Raw genomic sequence first — 26,204 nt, 5'->3', positions numbered from 1 at the left:
CCTCATAAGTGGATCTCAGGCCATGTAGAGCAAAATTGAGTATTTTGGTCTAAATAACCCAAAATGTGATGTGCACACACCAGGTCCTGGGAGGATAAGCCATTTTTGGTATCGTTAGCCTAAGTCTATGTGTGGGCTCCATATTTCTTGTCGCATACTCTGAGCTGGGTTCTGACATATAAACATGTGTCTCACACTAATCTAGTTGTGCATTCAAGCAATGTACAAGAAACTTGCTTGTATTTAATCCCAATAAGCATTTTGGAACTCTGATCATGCAGCTTATTTCTCAGCAGTGACATGCTCGGCACCAACATGTGTCAATAAGGGGACCAGTGTGTAGTTATAAAGTTGACCAAACAACGTCGTTATCTAATCATGCCAGCGAGTGAACAACACAAGGCTTGTGTCTCTATAATTCCACAGGGTGAGTCACACATCCTTCCGCAGCCTATCCCATATCTTTTCTGTCACTGGTTTTCACTACACCTCCCACATCCTAACCTCCCTCCCACTGGCTGCTTTTTTTCCCCCAGTCACATTTAAGTGGAGCCTCTTTCGACAAGCAAGAATCATCTGAGCTCAAACTTTGCTACCAAGTTAGTAACTTTCTCCATCTGCAGACATGTGCACTGGAAAATGTTCCCGTTTTATTGCTGTTGCTCTGTACCCACTAGTAGTCATATCTATCATCTGTAACATCGTGCTGTTCTTCCCTGATGGGGACGTCACTTATGCCAAAGACGGACATATTACCGAGGAGGTGAAATACATGGGGGGACTCATTGGAGGGGGTGTAATGGTGAGTGGTCTTTTTTTTATTTTTCAGTCTGTTGCAGAAATTAAACATTTTTATTCTGTATATTTGCAAGGTTGAAAAGTCAGAATGCACTTGGTGCGCACTGCTTCTCAAAACACGAATGAAGGCTCATGTTTGCATGTTTACAGAGTCTTTTAAATATTCCACTAATATCCGACTGAATATTATGTCCTATCACCTCCTTTGTCCTTCTACAGGTGTTGCTACCAGCATTGTACATTCATTTAACTGGTAAACAGGGTTGCTGTGGAAATCGCTGTGGGGTGAGTCAGACATGAGTACAATAAGATGTTGCAAGTGGTCGATTAGGGAGGCTTGATTAAGTTTAATGATTAATGCATCATATGCAATCTTCACTGAAAGGAGATTTGAACTCTGCAAATTGTCAGTAAATAGTTAAAAATAACATCAGTAAGATCAGTGGAAATACAAATAGCTATTGACCTGAAATGTTAAAGTATATGCCACAAGGTCACTCCAATGTGTGTCATACAAACTGGCCCAAAGTGATGATTATTTTATAAAAATTCCTTGTATAGTTCAATCTTTATTTTCTCCACTTTTGTACTGAGGCTAAATTCAAGTGAAGCCAAAAAAAAAGAAGCCAAATTCGCTGCAATTTGCAAGCCACAACAGCATGTCTTTTTAGGTTCCTAATTTACTTAGATGTCATCCTAATTTAATTAGACATCATGTTGTTTGCAGAGTCTCCTTTCTTGATCTCGAGAGAATGTTTAAAGGTTGAAGACACAGGAAAAGGCTCACTGAAATGTTTTTGGACTTAGTGGTACAGAAATGCATTTTAATAAAAAACAAAACTTCAAACGTACAGCAATCCAGCGAAGGCCTTTTTGTTGATAGAGTTAAGCTATGATTACATTGTAAAAATTAAGCCTGCAACAGAAATAGAAAAAGTGACTTAACACAGTACCAGCAAACCTGTTTTTGTTATGTTTGGTTTAGCCTGTACTTAATTTTAAGGAGATCTGTAGTCTATGGGAAAACTAAACAGAGTGCTTGTCCCTCCCTAAATGTTTCATTTATCAACAGGGGGGGAGTTGTGTCTTTAAACTGTATCATGATTGCATTTGACCTTTATCATTTACTCTCTCTGCAGATGTTCTTATCAATTGCATTTGCTGCAGTGGGTGTTGCTGGAGGCCTGTACAGTTTAATTGTTGCAGCACTTGGTTTGCAGAATGGGCCTCTCTGCAAAACTGTACTGATCTGGACAACGCCTTTTAAAGAACTCACAGGGTAAAAAAAAAGCACAGGAGTGACTTCCTCAGGACACGATTGATATGTTTCTTAATTCTTAGTCATTTATAAATCTCCTGTCTTGCACAGTGACAACAACTACCTGAAGAACGATAAATTGTGGAGCTTATGCACAGAGCCCAAGAACATTGTGCAGTTTAACCTTGGACTGTTCGGCACTCTGCTGGCCACAAGCTGCCTGCAGGTGATCCTCTGTGCCATACAGATGATCAACGGGCTCTTCGGCTGTCTGTGTGGAACCTGCAACAAAGAAGTGCTTTGAAACTGAGTTCGCCTTAAAAGAATAATAGGTGAAAATAATTACATCTCAAATGATTTGCTTCTCAGATTTATATAGAGAGACTTAACTTCTCTTATCTGTATACTTATTATTTATTCATTCCTTAATCTACAGACACTGAGAGTTCCTGACAATTGATGGGCGCCCCCTGCTGGATGAATGAGGATAAACCTCTTGTCTACATCTGCATAAAACATTCTCTTTGATTTTTTACTATTTAAAAAAAAAGAAGAACTTTTTTGTATTTCATGCTTCACATATTGCAGAAAATTTTAATTTACTGTTGTGCAATCTTTTTTTAGTAATAATAAATCCACGACATTAGAAATGAGTTATGCTAATTAGATGGCCAGTTTTATATAATCTGGCTTGAAACATTGCAGCTAAAGTTTTACTATGTTTTTTTTTAAAAAAATCTAAAAAGTATATCTTTTGAATAATTGTGTTTTACACCATTGATAGGTTTTAGTGGCTATTACTAATATTACATTAGTAGTGTACTATATTACTAATATCTTACTATAATTAATGTAATAACCTTCAGAGCAAAATAAAATACATGACAAATGTCTTTTTACTATTATAATAAATACCAGCCTTGATATACAAATATTTCAGTGTTATCTCAAATTGTTAGCCAGTCCTAGATAAAATGACACATAATCAGGCAGTTTTGGTTTCACTGACGTACATGAATAAATAAATAAAAAGGTTACACAAGAATTGAAAAAGATTAATGTTGGGGACTGGAGAATCACAGCAGAGAGTGGACACATAGCTGCCAATGATTCCATAATGAAAATATTAATTTAGTTGCTACACCAGGTTTTATGTAAGTTAAAATTAAATAGCATATGCCACTTTACTATTTTTACATAGTCTTTAACCTCCTAAGACCCGAACTCTTCCACGACATGCATTTTTAATTTCTCTTTGATATTTGGACTGATTGGGACCTGATGAATGTAAAAACAAAGAATTGCCAGATTTTTATTTTATTTATTTATTTTTTACCTATTTTTTGTTCCTAAGAAAAATGAGGATATTCGTTTAAAATTTCGATAGAACAGTAGCAGCATAATGTCCTCGTAAGTGGATATCAGGTCCTTGTAGAGCAAAATCGAGTATTTTGATCTAAATAACCCAAAATGTGATGTCCACATATGTGGACGCCAGGTCATAGGAGGTTAAGCAATGACCTACAAGTGGCGCATGTGAAGTGGATTGTTATGATTTTCAAACACCACCAGAGGGCGCTTTCATAAGAATTCTCCTCTCGAGGAGGGTAAGTAGACTAACATTTGAATTGCATTCATTTCAATTCAATTTTATTTATATAGCCCCAAATCATAACAACAGTCCCCTAATGGTTGTCATGACCACTAATCAACAACCATGACAAACTACACATTAATGATCAAGGAACTGATCTCACAGCCCATTGTTCTTTTAGTTAGCTAGTTTCAGTCATTGTACAAATGTACTGTTTATAAGATTGGGGAAACCTGCAGTCAGCTGAGACTGAAGAAGTCACTTGGATGAGTGACGAAACGTTTCTCCCACTGAACACGCTACATCCAGATGAACAGATTCAAATTTTGGAAGAAACTCCCACCAGAACCAGGTTCAGGGAAGGGCGGCCATCTGCTGTGACTGTCTGGGGTTGAGAAGAGGGAGAAAGGACAAAAGAAAGAGAAAGTCTATTTTCTCTATAAAGAATGTACAGTGTGGTTTATAATTGTAATGTGGACATGTTTAACCATAATGCACAGCCCCACATTGGATGAAAATCAAACACAACTCCCCTCCATGAATCGCCACCTTATCAAGGAGAGGTTTGTGCCCCCCAGTGATCCCAGGAGCGATGTTGTTCAGGGCAGTTTCCCCCTATTAGGGTTTCCCATGGGAGATTACCTGGCCCCTCACCTATGATCAAAGAGAAAATTGAATTAGAGAAAAATTAGCACCTCCAAGTCCGAGACCGTGGTTCTCAGCCAGAAGAGAGTGGAGTGCCCACTCTGGGTCAGGGACCAGCTACTGGCCCAAGTGGAGGAGTTAGGAATCCCAGGGTGTTGTTCACAAGTGAACACAAGAATGACAGATGGATCGGGGCGGCGTTTACAGTGAGGAGAATGCTGTACTGATCTGTGTCCCCTGGTTGAGAGGAGGTGGCTGTGGTGAGGGACGCCTGGACTTCTCTGCTGAAACTGCTGCCCCAGAGACCAAAACCCATATAAGTGACAGAAAATGGATGGATGACAAACACAACGTATCCACACAAATACCTCTGCCAACTGTCACTAACAGTGGAGGAGGGGTGATGATTTTTTTTTTGCTGCCACATGGACTTTGGCACCTTGCGATCATCAAGTCGGCCATTAACTAATAATGGATTGGATTTATATAGCACTTTTCAAGGCACCCAAAGCGCTTTACAATGCCACTATTCATTCACTCACTGGTGGAGGCAAGCTACGGTTGCGAGGTTCAGGGAACGCCATCGGCCCCTATCAGTAGGCGGTAGGATAAAGTGTCTTGCCCAAGGACACAATGACCAGGACAGTGAGCCCAGGGATCGAACCGGCAACCTTCCGGTTACAGATGCGCTTCCCAACCCCCTGAGCCACGGTCGTCCTCTGTATACCAAAGTATTCTAGAGTCAAACGTGAGGCCATCTGTCTGCCGGCTGAAACAGAGTCATGCAACAGGGCTATTATTCCAAGCATGCCAGCAAAAAAGAAAAAGAATTGAGGTGTTGGAAAAGTTATTAGCCTTAAAAAAGAGTTGTGCATAAATAAATGCCAGTACACATCAATAAGCTAAAGAAGAGTGGCTCCTCTTTACAATAATATTGTGAGAGACTGATAAAGTCATTTGGAAAATAACAGTTTTTCAGATTCCTGTAAAAAACTAGGGAATGCTTAGTTTTCTTAGCAGGTATGCAGTGTACCTGGTGTACTAATTGAAATTTACTGACAGAAACATCCAAACCGAGACACATCTATAGTTTGATGACATTGTAAAGCAGTGTAGTCGTTGTCTTCATTAGTTTTTTTATGATAAGTTATCAAAAGTAACACAGGGAGAAATCCTGTTTGCAGATGGGGACTTCATCACTTCACATACCAATATATTGTGCATTAATATGATTTTATGTATTTCTGATGCTTCTCTTCTGCTTTTAAAAAGAATAATCAGTCAAAATACAATCTAGGACACACAAACATTACTGTTCTTCAGGTGAGGGAGGTACTCCTGGGCTTATAATTACAACTTTTACAAGGGTTAAGAAGCCTGATTCACTCTATGTGTTGTTTGGAGGATTCTTTTTGGGCAGGAGGCGCTCTGCTTATTCTCTTTCATTTTAAATTTCAGCTCGCCAGAATGTTTGATGAGTGTTTAACCAAGCACAAAGTGACCGTGCCAGTGACATATTGATCTTTCTTCCACTTTGTGTGTTGCTATAGCAGCAGCAAAGCAAAGTCCAGCTGTGCTTTGATCATACAATACAGCATATCCCCAGGATGTCTTACACTGGTTTTAAATTTCTCTCTGACACTAATAATCTTGGCTGTTTTACATTCCAACAACATACAAGAAACACAGTTGTATTTAATCCTAAAACAGTCTTGGAGTCTCGTTAGTTGTGGCATCATTAGTACCACCATGTGTCACTAAGGTGACCAACAGAAATTAACAGAAATTTGGGGTTATCTTATCATGCCAACTCCAACTGTCGAATAGAGCAAGCATGAGTCAGACACACTTCCGCAGCCTGTCCCAGACCCTTTTTTCCTTTGCTATTGCCCTGTCACCACACCCCCCACACCCTAACCTCCCTCCCACTTATGAATTTATCTTCCCAGTATGAATCCCCAGTCACATTGGAGTGGAGCCTCTTTCTATAAAGGGCGATTAGCATCCGAGCTCAAACTTTGCTACCAAGTTAGTAACTTTCTCCATCTGCAGACATGTGCACTGGAAAATGTTCCCGCTGCATTGCTATTACTCTGTACCCACTAGTAGTCATATCTATCATCTGTAACATCGTGCTGTTCTTCCCTGATGGGAACGTCACCTATGACAAAGACGGACATATTACCGAGGAGGTGAAATACATGGGGGGACTCATTGGAGGGGGCGTACTGGTGAGTGGTCCTCTGTTTTTCAGTGTTTTACTAAAGGATAGAGCTGATTTCTTTTATGAAAATTTGGAGTCTCAGAAAAAAATACACACTTACATATACAGTCTAAAACTGTGTGCATATCTAAATTGAATCCATGTGTTTTCTGAGAATTAGTTTAGTGTTTAAAGATTTGTTTCAGTGTGTTTGACACTCGCATGAGAATCATCTAAACTGGGTGTGAGCAGGGTGCAAAAGTCAGAATTCACTGGTGCGAACTGTTTCTTAAAACATGAATGAAGGCTCATGTTTACATGTTTACAGAGTCTTTTATTCCACTAACGACAGACTGAATATTATGTCCTATCACCTCCTTTGTCCTTCTACAGGTGTTGCTACCAGCACTGTACATTCATTTAACTGGTAAAAAGGGTTGCTATGGAAATCGCTGTGGGGTGAGTCAGACATGAGCACAGTAAGATGCTTCAGGTTAGACAGGCTTGATTAAGTTTAATGATTAACACATTAAATGTAAAGCATCAATATGCATATACACACACATCTCGACTGAAAGGAGATTTGAATCCTGTAAATGTCAGAAAAAGTGTTTGGACTCCCAGTCTTACTGCAACTTATGAGGATCATTCCTGGGATTTGGTACTGTTTGAGTCATTGTGACTAAAATAATGTATTTTGTATAAAAATGAGTCGATGCTACGGCTGCACCAACTCATTTGTAATGAGCAATTTGAATAACTCGATCATAAAAACATGTTTCTAGCATCCAAAACAGGAGCGCTTTTTTTTTTTAATCGCCATAAAACCTCTACTGGGTCAATACAACTTTGTGGCACTGATGTAGGGCTGTTAGGTTGGATATTTAATTATTATTAACATTAATTATTAACATCTACACCATCATAACATCTTGTTTTAAACCACAGGGCAAACTTCACAATGCTGACATGCTCACTTTTGTTCAGAACAACCACCACACGCTCCTTTAAAGGCGTACAGACACAAACTCACTCATTCACTTAAACATTCAGATTTAAAAAAAAGGAAAGGCACAAAAATAAATACACATGAACATACACACACAAAATCTACTTCATCAGGCGATACAACACTGTCAGACCTTTTTTTGCCAACTATTAATGTAAGAAAGCCTTTCAAGAAGACACATTATAGGTCATTTTACTTTATGGCCTAGTTTAAATTGTAAGTATACCTTATTTTACTTTACTATACTTTACTTTAAATCATTTATTTATTTTTGCATTAAGAAATGTTTTTCTTTACAAATTTCTTTAAAAAATTACATGTGAATACTATGGGAATGTTTAATTTTGTGAAATTGTATTTATTTAAATTATTAAAAATGTTGCAATTTCTAAAATGAGCAGTTCATTTTAAGATGCCTCTGTTTTCTCTTTTGAATATTTATTATTGCTCATTAATAAGACAAAAGTATTTCTTATCCAATTACAAAATTGATGGAATTATAGATAAAATATTCAATTGCTAAAATAACTGATAGCTGCAGCCCTTCTCAATACATATGTCTTAAAGCTTCTCTTACATTATTCACCCCCCTCTACCGCATAATACAATTATATGAATCCAAAATTACCTATTTTTTTTACAATGATCACTGATGATTTTATTACAAGTATTCTAAAAAAGCCATGACCCGAATCATCTCTGTTCAAGTTCCGTTACCCATGAAAGTTAGAAAAGTCTTAAATAAGTTGACATTTTTCATTTCTGTTGCTTTGCCTTACTTATAATAATCTACACCCAATGTTGTTTTTTTCTTATTATAAATTATATTTTATCATTTTATATTTGTAATGCTGAAAATCTTAACAAGTTGTGTCTCTGAATTCCCTGCAGCCTCCCTTATGCATATGCAGATAATATGTTTATTTCATTTAAAGATTATTATATGTACACTTTTGGTACCAAACCCAGTAGTAATTGTCCATATACAACCTGTTTAAATGGAAAATAGCTGAAGTGAAAAGATACAATTTCACTTCATGAAAGTAAAAATGTTCTTTATTTTTGCCATTGCTAAGACTGTGCAAACAAATTAAAACTGCAAGTTCTCACTGGTTTGGTACAGGATATGTTACCTGTGTTTTTTTGTTTGTTTTTCAAAATTAACTAAATGAAATAAAACAATATTACAATTATTTCAATGGATTGTTAAATGGAGTAAATAGACAAAAAGGAAAAATCAGAACACTGGACCAAATTTATTTTTATTATAAAAGATATTGATAGAAAGTACATCATATTTCAAAATACATAATGCCTTTTCTTTGATAATACTTTGTGTTAATAAACACACTCTTTAAATATATTTTCAGAGTAAAGTCATAGACATTTAAGCTCTCAGAAAATGTAAATATGACAGTGATTGTACATTTAAAACACTTATAGAGATGTGATATTTGACGCACATCGCGTGTGGAGAATTTAGACAAAATTGTTATATCATAATATCCTGAGGCTGACCAGTTTTCTAATATTTGAACAAGTCCAGTTTCAGCTGAGCTACTTTTTAGATGATCTTACTGTGTTGACACTGAATGGACTGATCCATGTAATTCAATTCAGTTTTATTTATATAGCACCAAATCACAACAACAGTCGCCTCAAGGCGTTTTATATTGTAAGACAGACCCTACAACAACACACACACAGAAAAACCCAACAGGGAAAAACTCCCTTTTAACAGGAAGAAACCTCTGGCAGAGCCAGGCTCAGGGAGGAGTGGCCATCTTCTGCGACTAGTTGAGAGATTTTAATATTATAATAAAGTAACAGATTTTATTAATAGATTTGAATAAAATCAAAACTTAAAGTAGTCCTGTTAATGAACCGTTGTTTCTAAAGTTAAGCTACGATTACACTGTGAAATGTGAGTCTGCTACAGAAATTAAAAAGGTGACCTAACACAGCACCAACCAGTAGCACCTGAGTTAGCTTGCTCTCTGGGTAATATTTACATTTAAGGGAAACAGTATTGTATTTTCTATATATTCATTTTGTTTTCTTTGCACATTAAAAACAAGTGAAAAGTGCAAGCATTTGTCATCTGCCTTGTTACAAGCTCTTTTTTTTTTAGGTAATTTTGACTATATTGTTTTTAATCTGGATAGATTACAAGTGTAGCATTCATTTCATTAAAATTTTTAGCAATAAATATTAATTGAAAACGTTTTTGATCACTAGTTTTGTTCCGTTCACGAACATGGACATGTATTCAACTTGTTATGTATTTATATGATTACTATCACTGTGACCTGTGACCTGAAGGAGAGGTCAGAGGTCAAACATGAAATATTTTAAATCTTTATACTGTATTTTCTATATGCTGACAATACACAGCACAATTGTAAGAATTGTGGTTTCTAAATTATAAAGCTTTCCCCCAATTTTCCGCCAATAAAACATCAATTCGACCTTGAAGACCTTAAAGCCAAATTTTAATGGATTGCTAACATGACCTGACGCTAGGTTTTATCAGAATTCATTTCGAACCTTTTAAGGTATCATGCTTACATACAGAGTGAAATAAACACTAGCAAAACAAACTCTGTGGAGGGAGTAACAGACCTGTTTTAGTATGTTTAGTTTGGCTTGTAGTTAATCTTGATGAATCTACAGTTTATGGGAAAAGCAAACACTGAAAGAAAAATGTCACCAGATGCTTAGTGAGCACCTACAACTACCCATTTTATTTATCAACAGGATGGGAAAAAAATGTGTCTTTAAACTGTATCATGATTGCATTTGACCTTTATCATTTACTCTCTCTGCAGATGTTCTTATCAATTGCATTTGCTGGAGTGGGTGTTGCTGGAGGCCTGTACAGTATAATTGTTGCAGTACTTAGTTTGCAGAATGGGCCTCTCTGCAAAACCGGACTGGTCTGGACAACGCCTTTTAAAGAACTCACAGAGTAAAGCACAGGAGTGACTTCCTCGTGACACATTTCATACGTTTCTCAACTTTTAGTCATTTATAATTCTCCTCTCTTGCACAGTGACAGCCACTACCTGATGGACAAGACATTATGGAGCTTATGCACAGAGCCTAAGAACATTGTGGAGTTCAACCTTGGACTGTTCGGCACTCTGCTGGCCACAAGCTGCCTGCAGGTGATCCTCTGTGCCACACAGATGATCAACGGGCTCTTCGGCTGTCTGTGTGGAACCTGCAATAAGGAAGCTCAGATCGCCTAAAAAAATTATAAATTAAAAAAATAAAAAAGGTAAAAATGATTTACTTCTCAGATTTATGTAGAGACAATTCAGACTTCACCTCTTCTCTCTGGATTATTATGTGGTTATTTTTTTATGTATTCATTAACTCACATAATCTGAGAGTTTCGGACAGTTGATGGGCGCCCCCTGCTGGATGAATGACGATAAACTTCATGTCTGCATAAAACATTCTCTTTGAAGTTGCACCGTTTAATAAAATAACTTTTTATGTATTTAATGCTTCATATATTAACAGAAAACTTAAATATTAAAATGCACAACAATAATTTTAACAGTAGAAATGATTTACACCAATTAGATGGCCAGTTTTAGATAATCTGGTTTTAAAACGCTGCAGCTACAGTTATCATACTGCATTTTGTTGTGACGTTTGAATAATTGTGCTTTACAGTCAAAGTAATACAGTAATTACAGTCAAAGGAAAATAAAACAAATCTTACTTTTAATGTAAGCTGCATTAGTACAATAAATATCAGGTTTGATGTACAAACAGTTCTCCATCTTTTGTTAGCATTTCCAGGATAAAATATCTACACTTCTGAATAAAACTGAAGAGAACAGGATTGAGAATTCTGAACTGCAAACTCAGCATTGAAAGGGGAAAAACATGGGAAATGGCACATAAGCAGGCAAAGGTTACACAAGGAAAAAAAGATTAATGCTGGTTCTCAACATACTGAAGAATCACAGCACGGAGTGGAGTACGGTATGGCAACCATGACAAAGAAAAATCAGCCTATGATTTAAAACATATCGATGTTCCTTTTGAAAGCAGCAGAATTTATGAGCAGAACTACCCATACAGACAAACCCAGGTGAGATCCCAAATTAAGGTGTCCACATAGATGCCGATGATTCTATAATGAGTTAATAAAATTTAAAAATAGTTAGTAAAATTTAATGAAATGGCATATGCCACTTTACTATCTTTAACACAGTCATATTAAGTTTTGCCCTAAATATAAACTCAAAACCTAAAGGAGCTGTTTATTCATGTCTCTGCACAACTTGAAGAGACAGGAATGTATTTGTGCCTTCAAGTAGTGCATGTGGAGTGGATAAGAGCCCCGAGCGTTGCTTGTATGACCACAGGGGGCTTTCACAACAACTCTCCTGTTTAACTGGGTAACCGATCCCATGTGAAAGAATCGTTACATGTGACGATGACCTTGTTGAGGTAGAGGTAAAATAATAAACGGAAGAGAAAACTGGCAGTTCCTTGTAAAGAGGTTGTTTGCTCAATACTGTGCTATACTTAGACATTTTATTAGGTACACCTTGCTAGTTCCTGCTAGTAAAATCCCAGCAGACCAGCAGTTTCTGAAATACTCCAACAACCCCACCGTGTTCACACTTACCAAAATCATGCGTCTTCTGATGCGCAGTTTGAACAATGAATGTGATTCGCTGGGCACGATCTGATATCGTCGTGTTTGTGTTGTTCCCAGATCATCGTACTAAATGTTGTTCCAGGATCAACATTGCAAGTGACCAATCAGAATGTTGTGACAGCTGTGACTTTTGCGACTTCGGGAAAAAAAAACGCCGTAAAACAAAAAACTACTTAAACTGCGAGAAACCGCCTCTGTCCTCCGATCAACGGACCCTGACCCTGACCCTTTAATAAACGGTAAGCAGAACTGATAGTCCTTGCAACATTGGAATTTCATGAATGCACAAATGGCTTGGCGCGCAAAACAATAACGTCACAACAATGTGATTGGTCACTTGCAATGTTGAACCTGGAACAACATTTTCATGATGATCTGGGAACAACGCCAACACGACGACATCAGATCATCCGATTGGCTGGTTAATGAGCAGCAGAACAGGTGTACCTAACAAAGTGGCCGAAGCATTAAAAAACTAAAACTAAAAATTCTTCTATGTAAGAACCAGAGTAATACTGTGATGCAAACGCTGCGTCAAAAGCGAGTTGCTTCAGTCTCACAGGAGATGGAGTGTGGCAGTTTTCAGAGCCCATGTATAAGGTCATATGGCTATAATATTTCGCCGTTTCTTCATTTGTGTTAAGGATGTGGACCGTTTTAGCTGTCAAACTGCCTCATCATGAGCTTCCGGCTGGCCTCGTAACCCAGAAACAGAGCTCCATTAGCAGGGAAGGTGCGGATCATGGTGGGGGTAAGACCAGAGTAGAGCGCCCTCACACCTAAACACAAGAAACAGCTGAGCTTACAGTGTGAAAACTGAAACTGCTGAAAGCTTTAGTCTTTTACACCAAGACTGCTTTTCTAAACATGTTATGGAAAATACTATAAAACCCTTCATGTGCTTACCTTCAGTGCGAGTGATGGTCATGAAGGTCTTGAAAAAGCCCGCCTGTTTTCCCGTCATAGACATGACTTGAATACGAGATTTGACGCAATCCATAGGGTAGACCACCAACCACAGACACGCCCCTCCAAAACCGCCGCTGAACACAATGGGAGCCACACCTCCAAAATACACAGCATGTTAAATATTAAAGTTCCTGACAGTACAATAAAAAAAACAGAATGCTTGCTTTGAAGGGCTGCCAGGAGAAAACGTGCTCAATCTAAAAAGATCATAGGTTATCAAAAATGCATCTGAATGAACTACGTCTGGACCAATAACCTGAGGAGACCAAAGTCGACCAACGTCATAACAACTGTCAAGCACGGTGGAGGAGGGGTGATGATTTGGGCTTAATATACCGCCACATGACCTAGGTAGGTTGCAGTCATTAAGTCAACCATTAACTCCTCTGTATATGAAAATATTACAGATTCAAATGTGAAGCAATCGAAACCGAGTCATGTAACAGGACCGTTTTTCCAAGCATGCCAGCAAATGTACAATAGAAAGCTGAAGAAGAAAAGGTTATTCCAGCAGCCACAGTCAAATGCATGCAGCCTACTCTGTTTGACTTGCAACACCTTTAACATGCATGCACCAAGCAAGTATGCAGTTTACATGGTGTACTAATGGAAATGTACTGACAGAAATATCCTAACAGAGACATATTTGTAGTTTGATGACATTGAAAGTAGGGTAGTAGTTAGCTTCATCACTTCCGTCAATATATCGAAGGTGACATAGGCAGAAATCCCGTTCACAGATGTGGACTGTATTAAAATTTTCTTCACTTCACAAGTCAAATATAAGCACATTATATTATAAGAAGTAACATTTAATAACATATGTAAGTTAATAAAGTATATCATTTGTGTCTACTCTTTTTTCACTTTATTTAACATCCACATTTGACCAGAACACCTTTTAATAACATAGGGAAACATTTACAGCAGTACCTATGTCATCCTTGCCACATTTCATGTAGTCTGCAAAAGTTGTGCGGCAGAGTTCGTAGGCACCGAAGAAGCAGAAGTAACCGGGGACCTCTCTGGCTATAGTGGTGGTCAGACCCTGGAAGAAGCCCAGTGGTCCCTCATTCCTTATGATGAATCTCACCACCGACCACACAGTGCTTCAGACAGAGCAGAGGGAACGGTTGCTCAGTACACGAGACACTAAAATAGCGTTTTAGTAGATGAATATTTAAAAACAACTGCTCATTAACAAACTGCGCTTGAGAAACACCCGCCCTACTGTTAGGCTATTTACTTACTTCTGGCTACTGGCAATCTTGCCTGATGATGCCATTTCATGCATGGCTTGTAGTCGGCACTTGACAAGCTCAGTGGGGCAGAGCACTAGCGATGAGAAGATGGACGCTACTGAGCCAGCACAGGCTTTCTGCACGTCACTAACAAAGACAGAAAGACCAGCAGGCGGTTAGAGATCAGACACACACAAACCCAGGGCAGGCTTTGTGCTAACATAAAGAACAGCTACCTCAGCACAGCCTTGCTGTGCAGGCCGGCTGTGAAGCGGATGACCTGCTGACAGAAGCCGTAACTCATGAAGAGCACAGCGTTCTCAGCGATATTGGCCATCAGCGCCGGACTAGTGCCCTGGTAGAGCCCACGCAGGCCCACTTGTTTGTAGGTAGACATGAAGCAGTGGATGAAACCGCGGTACAGCTTAGGAAAGGTCTGCATTTTGACCTTTACTGTGTCTAGAGGCTGCCCGCTGAAGACGCACGCAGCTCCCCCTGGGGAGGACGAAAGTACAAAAACAGTAAATAACAGATGTGAACCGGCACATACAGAGAGTTGCTACAGGAAAGGCAAACTTTTCACAAAAGCCAACCAATATGTGCTGTGAAGAGATTAGTATCATAGCGGGCTCGGGCGAGAAACAGAAACACTGAAACAAATGAGCCAGAAAAACATAGGAGTCATCAAAACATCCTTCAGTCTGACATAGGTGGTGAGGTTTTGTCAGCACTAAAAAGCAAAAGGATTACTTCATAGACATTAAAGAGTGCATGTGCACATGTTTATGTTGGCTACTGTAGAAAGAGTTTTAAGTGACAGGCTACTGCATTTACCTGTGGCTCCTGCAGAGAGATCAATGATGGCCTGGACTACTGGATGTGGAGCCATGGTAGTTCAGAAAAGGTCTCCCCTCCTCTCAGCTACCTGGGAAAAAACAGAAACCTATAAATGGTGTGTTTTAGTAAAAAATATAATCAGTTCATTGTTCATTGTTCCCCTCACACTGTAATTATGTGTGGATTAGATCCCCCAGAGAGAAAGAGCAGCTGGGTTCATTACTACTACACTAAATTAGTTGCAATTTCAACCAGAACTGCTCAAAATGTGAAAATAAATAAAATGTGAAGACGCTGGTAGATCTTTCTATGAGCTTGCATGTTAAAAATAGGGCACACATGATCCGATTTTGCACTTTGGGGTGTAAAATAAAACTTACATCTGAAAGTTTTATCTACACCTGGGACATAAAACAATGCAAAGTGAAAGAAATATTCAGTTTGTCTGTAGACTGTTAGACGATATCAAGCAGTAAAATAAAGCCCATAATTGCACAACTGTAAACTTCAGTGCTACATAGGCATTCCTTTTCTAAATTCCAAATGATCTTCTTCTCCACGCTGTGTGCATGTACTTTATCCCTCCTTCACTACGTCCACGAGTTTCCTCTAAGGTCTTCTTTCCTTCCCGCTTGGTTACTCTATATTCAACATCCTTCAGCTGGCATGTCCTTGGAACACATCCAAATCATTTCAACCTTGTCCTACTAACTTTATTTAATTTCCTTCTATAATTTGATGCCTAGAAGTATTATCCACGAAGGAAATTGTTGACCACTAGAATCAATGACCAGAAAAGTCAAGGTTAGATTAGCTTGGTTGGTTTGCCACGGTTCACTGGCACCAAAAGTGTCCTGCTTGGGTTGCAGCTCTCTTAAAGCACTGCCATCCCTTGTGCATTTGAGTTGTGTGCTTGTTCAACAAAACCATTACGTTTGAATTAAGAAAAGCGCAAAAAAGTGGATCCTGTGGAGAGGAAAAGCAGACTTTACCTGCGGTTTACCAAAAGCAAGTTCAGTCCTGTCTTTTAAGCCTTGTGTGGTCTTGATGCGTGCCAATCTAAAACCTCAGAGCGCATTTATAACTAAATGGGTGGTTCACAGCTGCCCTCTCTGCTACTAAACTATTCCCACTTGTAAGGACACGGTGGTGACCCTTCCCCAGCTGATGAAACATGGCTCCAACGTTACTGTCATTGGCCTTTCTCAGCTCACACGTCACCAGCAGAGGCTGGTAAATGTTATTTTTGTGGCATAAATTAAACATCTGTTTTCCCCGCTTCTTTAAAACAAAATGACACATGTATGCTGTATGCCACGGGTAGAGCCAAAAGTCCAACAGGTATGAGAGATAACTTAGGTTGTTAACATCAATAAAATCCAACACGCTGAAATTATCAAAAGAAACTTACTGCTTTGATGTTCTTACAGCGTGGGTTCACTCTGAGAACTGAACAGATAGACGGAATACGGTAATTTCAGAATACAAACATTACTGGAGAGCTTCGAGGTAAACTTTGTAGGAGAGGTTAACTTGGGAGTCTATGTGTCAGACATACGCTAATTCAGGGAGCTGCTAACCAAAGCTAACATCATGCTAATTTACTCCAACAGGCCGCCGTTCAACGTTGATCTTATTGCTATCTCATTTGCAGCGCCTGTCCTCACTGTCTGCACTATGATCAATGCATTGCCCATCAACGATCCTGGGAGGTGATGAGGAGAGTACAGAGGTTGCGTCATTGGAGGAGAAAATGAAAAGTTGAGAGCGCCCTCTCTGCTCTAAATTCCAGGGACGAAACTTGCCGTCACCCAACGACTCTGCTCAGAAAATTAGCAGTCTTACTAAGCAGAATTTGCAAATGCTGTAATGTAATTGGACTTTTTTTAAAATGACATTGTAGATTTACATGGTTATTATATAGTCGTAAATGTTAAATAGATGTCAAGATGCAGAAGCCGTCAGCGACACTTAGTGGTCCTCTTAGTTTTCTCGGGATCTTTGACACGGAGCCGCATGGCACAAGAAGAACCGGTAAAGCTTCCGGTTCACATGCTTTCGTGTTTTTCAAAATAAACTTAAACACCCCATCGAGTTGCTGAGTATTAAAGAAATAGTTTTTTGGTTTTATTTCTGTATATGATGAAATCATTTTTGTATTATTATTTTTGTATACGAAAATATTAAAACATCCATCATTTCTCCGTATTTTTCTTCCAGTGAGCCAGAGTTTCTTGTATTTTTGGAATGGTTCTTGAGCAACACTTCACCAGGCTTTCTCAAGGTCTGTCAAAGTTTTGTTTTCAAGCAAGCAAAAGCAATAAGGGATAAACCAGTGTTGTGTAACAGCCAACTTAGGAAAGAACTGATTTTAATTTGTTTCTTTAGGTACTTGCAGACTGTCATTGAAACTTATCATTTGTTCTCCTTTCATTCAAGTTGTGTGCATTTTATAGATAGATAGATAGATAGATAGATAGATAGATAGATAGATAGATAGATAGATAGATAGATAGATAGATAGATAGATAGATAGATAGACTGAAAATCTGTGACAACATGTCCAATGGAGTGATTAATTAAAATTTCAATATGAAGGAGGTCATGAGAGGAGTACAACAGTACTACCATCTGGGAAATGTCTCACCAGCAACAGCTTGATTCTCCAGCTTAATAATGACTCCAAACACAATGCCAATGAAGGAAAAGTATACCTGGATAGAAAAATACAATAACACAAAATCAGTCACTATCGGTCAGTCAGCCATACCAAATATTGACTTGCAAGCTTGATAGAATTGTGCAAACTCTCATACTGCATTTCCACGTGTTTCAATGTGTCAATAAGTCGCTGGTAACTATTGTACCTATTGTAACGCTGCCCCATTTTCCTAGCAAAATATAAAGAAATGAATGGTGTACTTTTATACACAGAATTTTATATTTGTGGGGAAAAAAATCTTTAAAATCAGCACGACTGATTATTATTCCATGGACTCTGCTACAAGTGGTGGTTTTTCCATTCTCATCAAACAACACATTTGCAGCCTTGTGTCCTTCCTTAGCCACTGGCAGTCAGATCTTGAAATCGAGTTAATACAAAGTCCTCAGACAAGATATCATTTACTTTAACACTGGCTTTAACAGCCTATGAGTAACAAGCATGCAGATGAAGTAGGTAAGTTACCTCCTCTCACTGTGCACACCAGATCCCAAATGGTCACAGCATCCTTTAAATGAAGTTACATAACCCAAGATAGCTGTGTATCAAAGTAGATTAGATAGAACTTTATTAATCCCTCGGGTGGGTTCCTCTGGGAAATTCGATTTCCAAAAAAGCAACCAGAAGAGAGAATTTGTTTTATTTCACGATGAATAGGCTAACTTTTGCACTTTTGCTTGTTACTCAGCCTTCCCCAAGCATAACATTACAAAGTCTCCATTAAACACAAGCTTGCAATGAATTGTATTGTTTAAACCTCATCTATAGCTCAGGGGTTGAAGTGGGCCGGCACACCTTCAATTGATGAGCATTGAAGTCTGATAAGCAGATTAATGCTGATGAAGTATTACTAACGAATTAGCTCATTTGTCATATGCTGCAGCCTGGCGTTGTTTTCTTTCTTTTTTTCAAACAGCTGGACAAACAGGACGAGTATGGACTAATATGTATATTTAGCTCTCAGCAACACTTTGTGACAAACATTTGTGATAAAATGCGTCTGCTAGCTAAATGTCTGCAGGTGTATTTGCCAGGGAGAGAAAAGGAAACGTTGATGTACGACACTGAGAGATGGAGGATGATCTAAGAAAGAGCACAGGAGAGGAAGATGAGAGATTATTTTCAAAGCTAAGAACTGCTCAGTAAGTGCAATTTGATAAACTGGAAACTTTTTAAATCCCACATTTGATTTGTACATGATGATGCTGAATTACATTTTTGGCTATTTAAAGGTTCCTATGTATATAATTATATAATGTAATGTGTTTTCCTAGTCTTACTGACCACTCAAAGCATTTTAAACTATAAGTCACACATTTTAACCATACATTCTCACACAGCACTTGATGCTATTAACCTCACATCCATGGCCATTTTCAATTCACAAATTAGCCTAACATGTATGTTTTGGGGCTGTAAAAAGAAGTCCACACATGTACAAGGAGAACATGCAAACTCCACACAGAAGGCCTGTAAGCTGTAAGGTGGCAGCACTATGTTGACCACAAAACAGCACAAAAATACTGGCAACCGTCAGTGCTATCCCTCAGCCTACCAGCATACACAGCTATAGCATCAGTTTCAAAATCCTGCTTTGCCTTGTTCTGAAGTTATTGCAGTTATTGCACAAGATTTTGGAAATCCTGTGTGACTTCCTTTTTGAGTTATGTGTTCAAAGATTTTCAGAGAACTTGACCTTTGACCTTGAGGTTGAGGTCACTGAGATTCAAACTCATCCTAGATTGTTAGAAGATGTACCCTTGGTATCACATAGCTTTCACAAACTTAGGTGTCCACGCTGCGTGACGACAATACCCCATCTGCCTTTTACGGCTGTTGGGTAAAAAAAACAGCAGGCCAATTCAAGTTCTTATCATCATGCGCCCTCTACTGGCTGTTTCATGCTTCTACATCAAACATTAACAACCTGTGGAGCTCTGACAGAAACTGCAACAAACGATTATTTGCTTTAAGTGTGATTTCCTGTATAAATTAAAAATATGAAATCAACATTTTCTTTATCTCTGTTGTATTTTTTCATAAAGGCAAAGGCTCCATGGAGGAACTTTGAACTGATATTTAAGATTTTTGAAATATTTAGCTGTTAATGTGCATTAGCAGTTCCATCAGTCATTTCCCCCTCTTCTTCTTCTTAGAGAAGTAAAATAACAGAAAGCACTGCAGTTTCGTTATTTACCTATATGAACTTATTTGGTGGCAAAATGCCATCTGTTTAAACTGAGTCACCCAGGATTAAATACACACACCCTCTGTCCACTGTCTTATCCTTTAAAACTCAGTCTAGACTCAGTTGACCACAACAGCTCGTCAGATTTTGATATTTAACTTCAGACACACAGTCAATAAAAGACACATTTTTCAGATTTTTTTTCCCATATATCTTTGTTTTTTATCAAAAAAACAAAAAACATTGACGTTGTCTACATCACAGACAAGAATCATCAATATTCTGTTTTAAACAATTTCGCCATGAACAGAATGAACCCCATGCCCATCCCACCCCTGGAGCAAACTCCTCTATACACAGTATACTTTACATACCTATAGTTCCTGTTCAGCCTTTGTACATTTTACATCATTATCAAAGTAGTATCAATAGATTTAAAATACATACAATACTTTTCCATTGTAATTATAATCGCTATCCTGATTGTACATACAGCATCATTTCCCACACTTAGAGTTCTGTTGAGCAATTTCTGTGCCTCCTTTTCATCAGCATGTTCTTATAAAATATCCAGAAGACACAACACGAGTCTCCGTAATTCACCAAAACAGAATACTTGGCAGATTTTAGATGATTGGCAGATGAGAAACATTTCGTAACTACCGCTGTGTGTCATGAGAGAGGAATAGTTACCGCTGACTGCTGCTGACGTAGTTTTGAATACACAAATATTTACCGCAATCTACAGCTTTTATTTACGTGTTCCTCAGGAACCATTCTCAGACTCTCCGAGGGGCTTTGCCACCAACTGTTGCGTCTGCTCGGACATGAGATTATGAGGTACAGTCAGAGAATCTCGGTAATCCCTAATTAGATGAGCTGTGGTGAAGGAATAACAAAGAGATTATAAAAGATCACCACAACCAAAAGAGTAACACAAGTTATAAAAGTGGAACAAGTCAAAAGTATTTGTATGGATTTGTTAAAGTTCTCGGTATTGGCCAAAAACACTAGAAGTAGTGGGCAGTGCTGAATCGATATATAAATATTTTTACCACTCAGGATTAAAAACAGACTGATTTGTAAAAAAAAAAAACTGATTCAACCTTTGTGTTACCTTGGTGACAGAGGTCCTTAACCGTGCGGGTGAAGCTCACCATTCACACATAAAACTTTGGCACCACAGACAAGTCTGTTACAAAAAAAAAAAAGGTCGCACACCTCGAACTAAATATGAAAAAAATGTGAGGAAGACTTTAATTGTTTTTTCTACGCACTGACAATGACAACTGATTAACGGCCAAACACGAGTATTCACAGCCAGGCACTTGTGTCCTTTCAGATGTGAGTCGAGGGCTGGGTCAGTCGGTGAGGAACATCTGGAGGGAGGGCGGTAAACTATGTGGAAGTTTTTACCTACAGGATTAAAACACACGCATTTGTCTTCGCGTCTAACAGCGCGCACGTAGCAGTGTCACAATTATACGCTTAGTGACAAATCAAAGTTTCTAAATGTGGGAAAATCTACCAGTGTCAAAAATACTACATCAAGAAAGCCATCTTTGTTTGTACCCTGTAAACGCAAGCCAGAGCCCCGGAGAGTGTAGTTACTGCGGGCGGGCGGCATTGCAACACAACATAGAGTTGACCCTTTCTTTTTATATCCGCTAACAACACATCCTTATTCAATATTCAGTATCACCACAAAGGCTCTACTTGCCAGTATGGTACTGGATACAGTATGCAAGCAGTCATTAACTATAAATCACACAACCTTCAGAAAAAACTTGCTTATCACAAACTTTGACTGAATTTTAACAACTATTTTCGGGTTTTTTTCTTCTTCTTTTTTTCGCCCAATGGCTGATGAAGAAAAGCGATTTATCTTAAGTCACATCTATGAGTTTTTTTTAAGACCTTTTTGGCAATTGCTCTGACAGCAGCAGATTACAAATGGAATAAATGAGAAAGTCATGTGTAGGAGCAGGAATGGCACTGTTTCATAGTTTAGATCTCAAGTTTGAGAGAGAAAATAAAGCGTGACAGAGAAGTAGTACTATTCACACCTTCTGGGATCTGAATCCACATCCCCAAAAAATATCTGAACAATACACACGTGTGTTAATACTGTTTTATCTCGTGATTTCTTTTTTCTTTTTTTTGGGGGGGGGGTTCAAACCAAGCAGCTGCATTAATTTCTTCCCAGTGTAGAGACAGGGGAAGTTAAATTATAAAAGAGATTAAGTATGAGTTTACATTAAAGTCTCCAGCATGAATAAGTGGCTGGTTGGTGGAGGGCAAGGGTAAAAAGAAAAGGAGAGTTGGGGCACAAGTGGACACATCCCAATGTGTGAATATGCTAAGATGAAAAAGTGGGCTTTTCCTTTCATTTTTTTTTTTACTTTTTGGTTTTTCTTTTCTTTCTTTTCTTTTTTCTTTTTTGGCCAAACCACAGCTTGATAAAGCCAAACACACGAGCGAGGGTGTGTGCTTACATTGTGGCTGAAGTGTTAGGCACTGCAAAAAAGAGCATGAGATTGTTTTACATGTTTCTGATTCTAAACACAGTAAGGCAATTTGATTATGGTTGAATGACAGCAATGTAAGTTCCCAGCCTTTTCTCTCATGATCAACAAATGCTCAATTTAGACTCAGGCAAGAAATAACACTTGGGTTTTTTTGTTGTTCTTGTTGTTTTTTCCCCATTTTCACAACCTTTCATAAGATTACCTGTGTAAAAACAGCTACAATCAAAAATGAGGCACTTTATAAAATACTATATATATATATATATATATATATATGAGCAGCTGGATAGCGTAGTGGTTAGACTACATGCCTTTGGAACAGAGGATCGTAAGTTCGATTCCTGCCTGGGGCGTCTGTATCCAGTAAGGGTCCTAAGGCTAGACCCCCTATGCTAAGCAAGCCTACCGCAGACATGAGCGAGACAGATAAATATGAAGGCATGCCGGCTCGGACGTCGCCCGGATCAACAAGGTCCGCGTCAGGTGTTGAGGAACCAGGGCACCCTGACGAAAAGTGGGCTACTGGAACAAGAAGGCATCAGTGGGCAAGAGACGAAAACAGGGCATTGTTGGAATGCTACTACGCAAGTAACCCTGGCGGAAGGGGCTACATGAATAGGATGAGGGACCTATGGATTCTTCGATACCCAACATCCACAATGACGGCGAAACAACTAGTAGCTCAGTGTTCCAACATTCGAAAGAAGGGACTGCTCTCACAGCTAGAGATTGACGAGGTACAACACAAATGCTACGGCAAGGAGGAGTCAGGACGCCAGGTCAGGGGGGAGATATCATCACCCCCACCCGAGATTGGGTACATAGCCCCAAGTGCGATAGGAGAAGGATCGTTGAGTGCGAGAGGAACTGACCTGAAAAATAGGATCATGGCCAAGCTTGAAACCTGGATCCCCCAGTTACCAAGATTACGTGAAGTACCCTCAGAAGGTCTGCTAGATGATGTTAATGCAGCACTACGGGCAATACCTACAACCACGATTACCGACACTAACAAGCTGATCTACAATACGGCAGCAGTGATCAGTGAGATGCTTGGCTACAAGTTGAACAGCGACAAGGGGCAGTACCCTCCATGGAGAAGGAGACTAGAGGGCAAGATCAAAGTAGCACGGAGGGAGGTTAGCCAACAAACGGAGTTGCAGAAAGGTGCGACAAATAAGGTGCCTAAGAAATACAGCAAGCTGTCCATATCTGAGGCCTTGGAAACTGCCAAGCAAAGACTCACAGCCTTGGCCAGCCGCTTGAGGAGGTACACAAGAGAGAATAAACCAGCTGTTCTCCACAGAACCAGCAAAGGTGTACTCTCAGTGGCAAGGGAACAATAAGAGAACAGCACCACCAAGGCTGGAGACGGAGCAATACTGGAAGAGCATATGGGAGAAGGATGCAACCCATAACGGCAATGCTCAGTGGCTAGAGGATCTGAGGGCAGACCACAGCGACCTCCCTGAACAGGGTCCAGTAACCATCACAGTGGCAGATATCCAAGAAAGGGTCTCCAGTATGAAGAGTTGGACAGCACCAGGGCCCGACATGGTTCAGGCCTACTGGCACTCCACGAGCGTCTGGCAGCACAAATGAACCAGCTGCTAGTTAACGAGAGACACCCGGAATGGCTAACTGAAGGCCGGACGGTCCTGATCCCCAAGGACCCCAAGAAGGGACCGGTCCCCTCCAACTACCGACCAATAACCTGCCTCAGTACTACATGGAAGCTCCTGTCAGGCATCATTTCGGCTAAGATGAACAGGCACATGGGTCAATACATGAGCGGGACACAGAAAGGAATTGGCAAGAATACCAGAGGCGCAAAACACCAGCTACTGGTAGACAGAACAATCAGCCGAGACTGCAAGACCAGACTGACCAACCTGTGCACTGCCTGGATTGATTACAAGAAGGCCTATGACTCAATGCCCCACAGCTGGATACTGGAATGCCTAGAATTGTACAAGATCAATGGGACCCTAAGAGCCTTCATCAGGAACTCAATGGGGATGTGGCGTACAACACTAGAGGCCAACTCCAAGCCCATAGCACAAATCACCATCAAGTGCGGGATCTACCAAGGAGATGCTCTGTCCCCACTGCTGTTCTGCATAGGCCTGAACCCCCTCAGTGAGATCATTAACAAGACTGGCTACGGATACCGACTACGGAACGGAGCAGTTGTCAGCCACCTCCTGTACATGGATGACATCAAGCTGTATGCCAAGAGTGAACGAGACATCGATTCACTGATCCACACTACCAGGCTATACAGCAATGACATTGGAATGTCGTTCGGACTGGAGAAGTGTAGTCGGATGGTAACAAAGAGAGGGAAGATAGTCAGAACTGAGGGGATTGAACTACCAGAAGGCAACATTGCAGACATAGAGGACAGTTACAAGTACCTGGGGATCCCGCAGGCAAATGGGAACCATGAAGAGGCCGCTAGAAAGGCTGCAACCACCAAGTACCTGCAGAGGGTCAGGCAAGTCCTGAGGAGTCAGCTGAATGGTAAGAACAAGATCCGGGCCATCAACACGTACGCCCTGCCCATGATCAGGTACCCTGCTGGGGTAATAGGCTGGCCAAAGGAGGAGATAGAAGCCACTGACATAAAGACAAGAAAGCTCCTTACCATGCATGGAGGGTTTCACCCCAAGTCCAGCACCCTGAGGCTGTACGCTAAACGGAAGGAAGGGGGCCGGGGACTGGTGAGTGTCAGCACCACAGTCCAGGATGAGACAACGAACATCCAAGAATACATTGGGAAGATGGCCCCAACTGACCGAGTGCTCAGTGAATACCTCAGGCAGCAGAAACCCAAGAAAGAGGAGGGAGACGAGGAACCATCATGGAAGGACAGGCCCCTGCACGGTATGTACCACCGGCAGATAGAGGAGGTGGCTGATATCCAGAAATCCTACCAGTGGCTGGACAAAGCTGGACTGAAAGACAGCACAGAGGCACTAATCATGGCAGCACAAGAACAAGCTCTGAGTACAAGATCCATAGAGGCTGGGGTCTATCACACCAGGCACCAGGCAATATATATATACACATATATATATATATATATATATATATATATATATATATATATATATATATATCTAGGCTAAATAGTATTAATCAATATATGTATACTGTATATTTTGTATACCATTGTAATGTGTTACTTTATATAAGAATTGTGTTAACTGTTATGCGAATGAGAAAAAGTACAGCACGTACTATAGTTTCTGTTATTCTATACTATAGTATACACTATAGTATAATATACAGTTATAACAGCTCAGTTGCAAAAAGTGTTTACACTTTGATGTTTCCAATGATTTTGTGCTACACAATTGTTCAAAATGCATAATGTAAATAAAAATAGGATTCAACAAATTGTAAAGCTTATAAACCCAAATTTTATTCACAGTAAGGCTTAGAAAATATATCAGATTTTTTACTATTTCATGAAAAACATTAGCTCATTTGGAAATGAGCTGCTATTTTAATTAAAATTGTACC

General features: G+C 39.5%; 3 protein-coding genes across 5 annotated transcripts; 2 read left to right on the top strand and 1 right to left on the bottom strand.

The window, feature by feature from the left end:
* The first annotated feature begins 522 nt into the window (after positions 1–522).
* LOC101464645 (transmembrane 4 L6 family member 5) lies at positions 523–2,949 on the top strand. Its single transcript, XM_014410439.4, has 5 exons — positions 523–802; positions 1,018–1,083; positions 1,938–2,077; positions 2,168–2,388; positions 2,493–2,949. Exons 1-4 carry the CDS (start codon positions 626–628, stop codon positions 2,358–2,360), a joined length of 576 nt encoding a protein of 191 aa, XP_014265925.1. The 5' UTR covers positions 523–625; the 3' UTR covers positions 2,361–2,388; positions 2,493–2,949.
* Positions 2,950–6,242: 3,293 nt separating this feature from the next.
* On the top strand, positions 6,243–11,012 carry LOC101465314 (transmembrane 4 L6 family member 4). 2 transcript variants are annotated; one of them, XM_004563899.3, is made up of 4 exons: positions 6,243–6,526; positions 6,892–6,957; positions 10,336–10,475; positions 10,560–11,012. In XM_004563899.3, the coding sequence occupies exons 1-4, from the start codon at positions 6,350–6,352 to the stop codon at positions 10,756–10,758; spliced, it is 582 nt and encodes a 193-aa protein (XP_004563956.2). In that variant the 5' UTR covers positions 6,243–6,349; the 3' UTR covers positions 10,759–11,012. The 2 variants fall into 2 exon arrangements, with proteins under 2 accessions (XP_004563956.2, XP_004563957.2); XM_004563900.3 differs by lacking the exon at positions 6,892–6,957.
* Positions 11,013–11,220: 208 nt separating this feature from the next.
* On the bottom strand, positions 11,221–17,253 carry slc25a15b (solute carrier family 25 member 15b). 2 transcript variants are annotated; one of them, XM_012922648.5, is made up of 7 exons: positions 16,650–17,253; positions 15,236–15,326; positions 14,638–14,896; positions 14,411–14,548; positions 14,094–14,269; positions 13,098–13,256; positions 11,221–12,970 (listed from the first exon to the last, which is right to left on the bottom strand). In XM_012922648.5, the coding sequence occupies exons 2-7, from the start codon at positions 15,288–15,290 to the stop codon at positions 12,849–12,851; spliced, it is 909 nt and encodes a 302-aa protein (XP_012778102.1). In that variant the 5' UTR covers positions 15,291–15,326; positions 16,650–17,253; the 3' UTR covers positions 11,221–12,848. The 2 variants fall into 2 exon arrangements, with proteins under 2 accessions (XP_012778102.1, XP_076745192.1); XM_076889077.1 differs by lacking the exon at positions 16,650–17,253 and adding an exon at positions 16,231–16,563.
* Positions 17,254–26,204: the final 8,951 nt, after the last annotated feature.

This window comes from Maylandia zebra, linkage group LG10 (genome assembly GCF_041146795.1).
Source record: "Maylandia zebra isolate NMK-2024a linkage group LG10, Mzebra_GT3a, whole genome shotgun sequence".
Classification (NCBI taxonomy): domain Eukaryota; kingdom Metazoa; phylum Chordata; class Actinopteri; order Cichliformes; family Cichlidae; genus Maylandia; species Maylandia zebra.
Note: the sequence above shows the minus strand (reverse complement) of the source record. Positions and strands in the feature narration are given on the sequence as shown.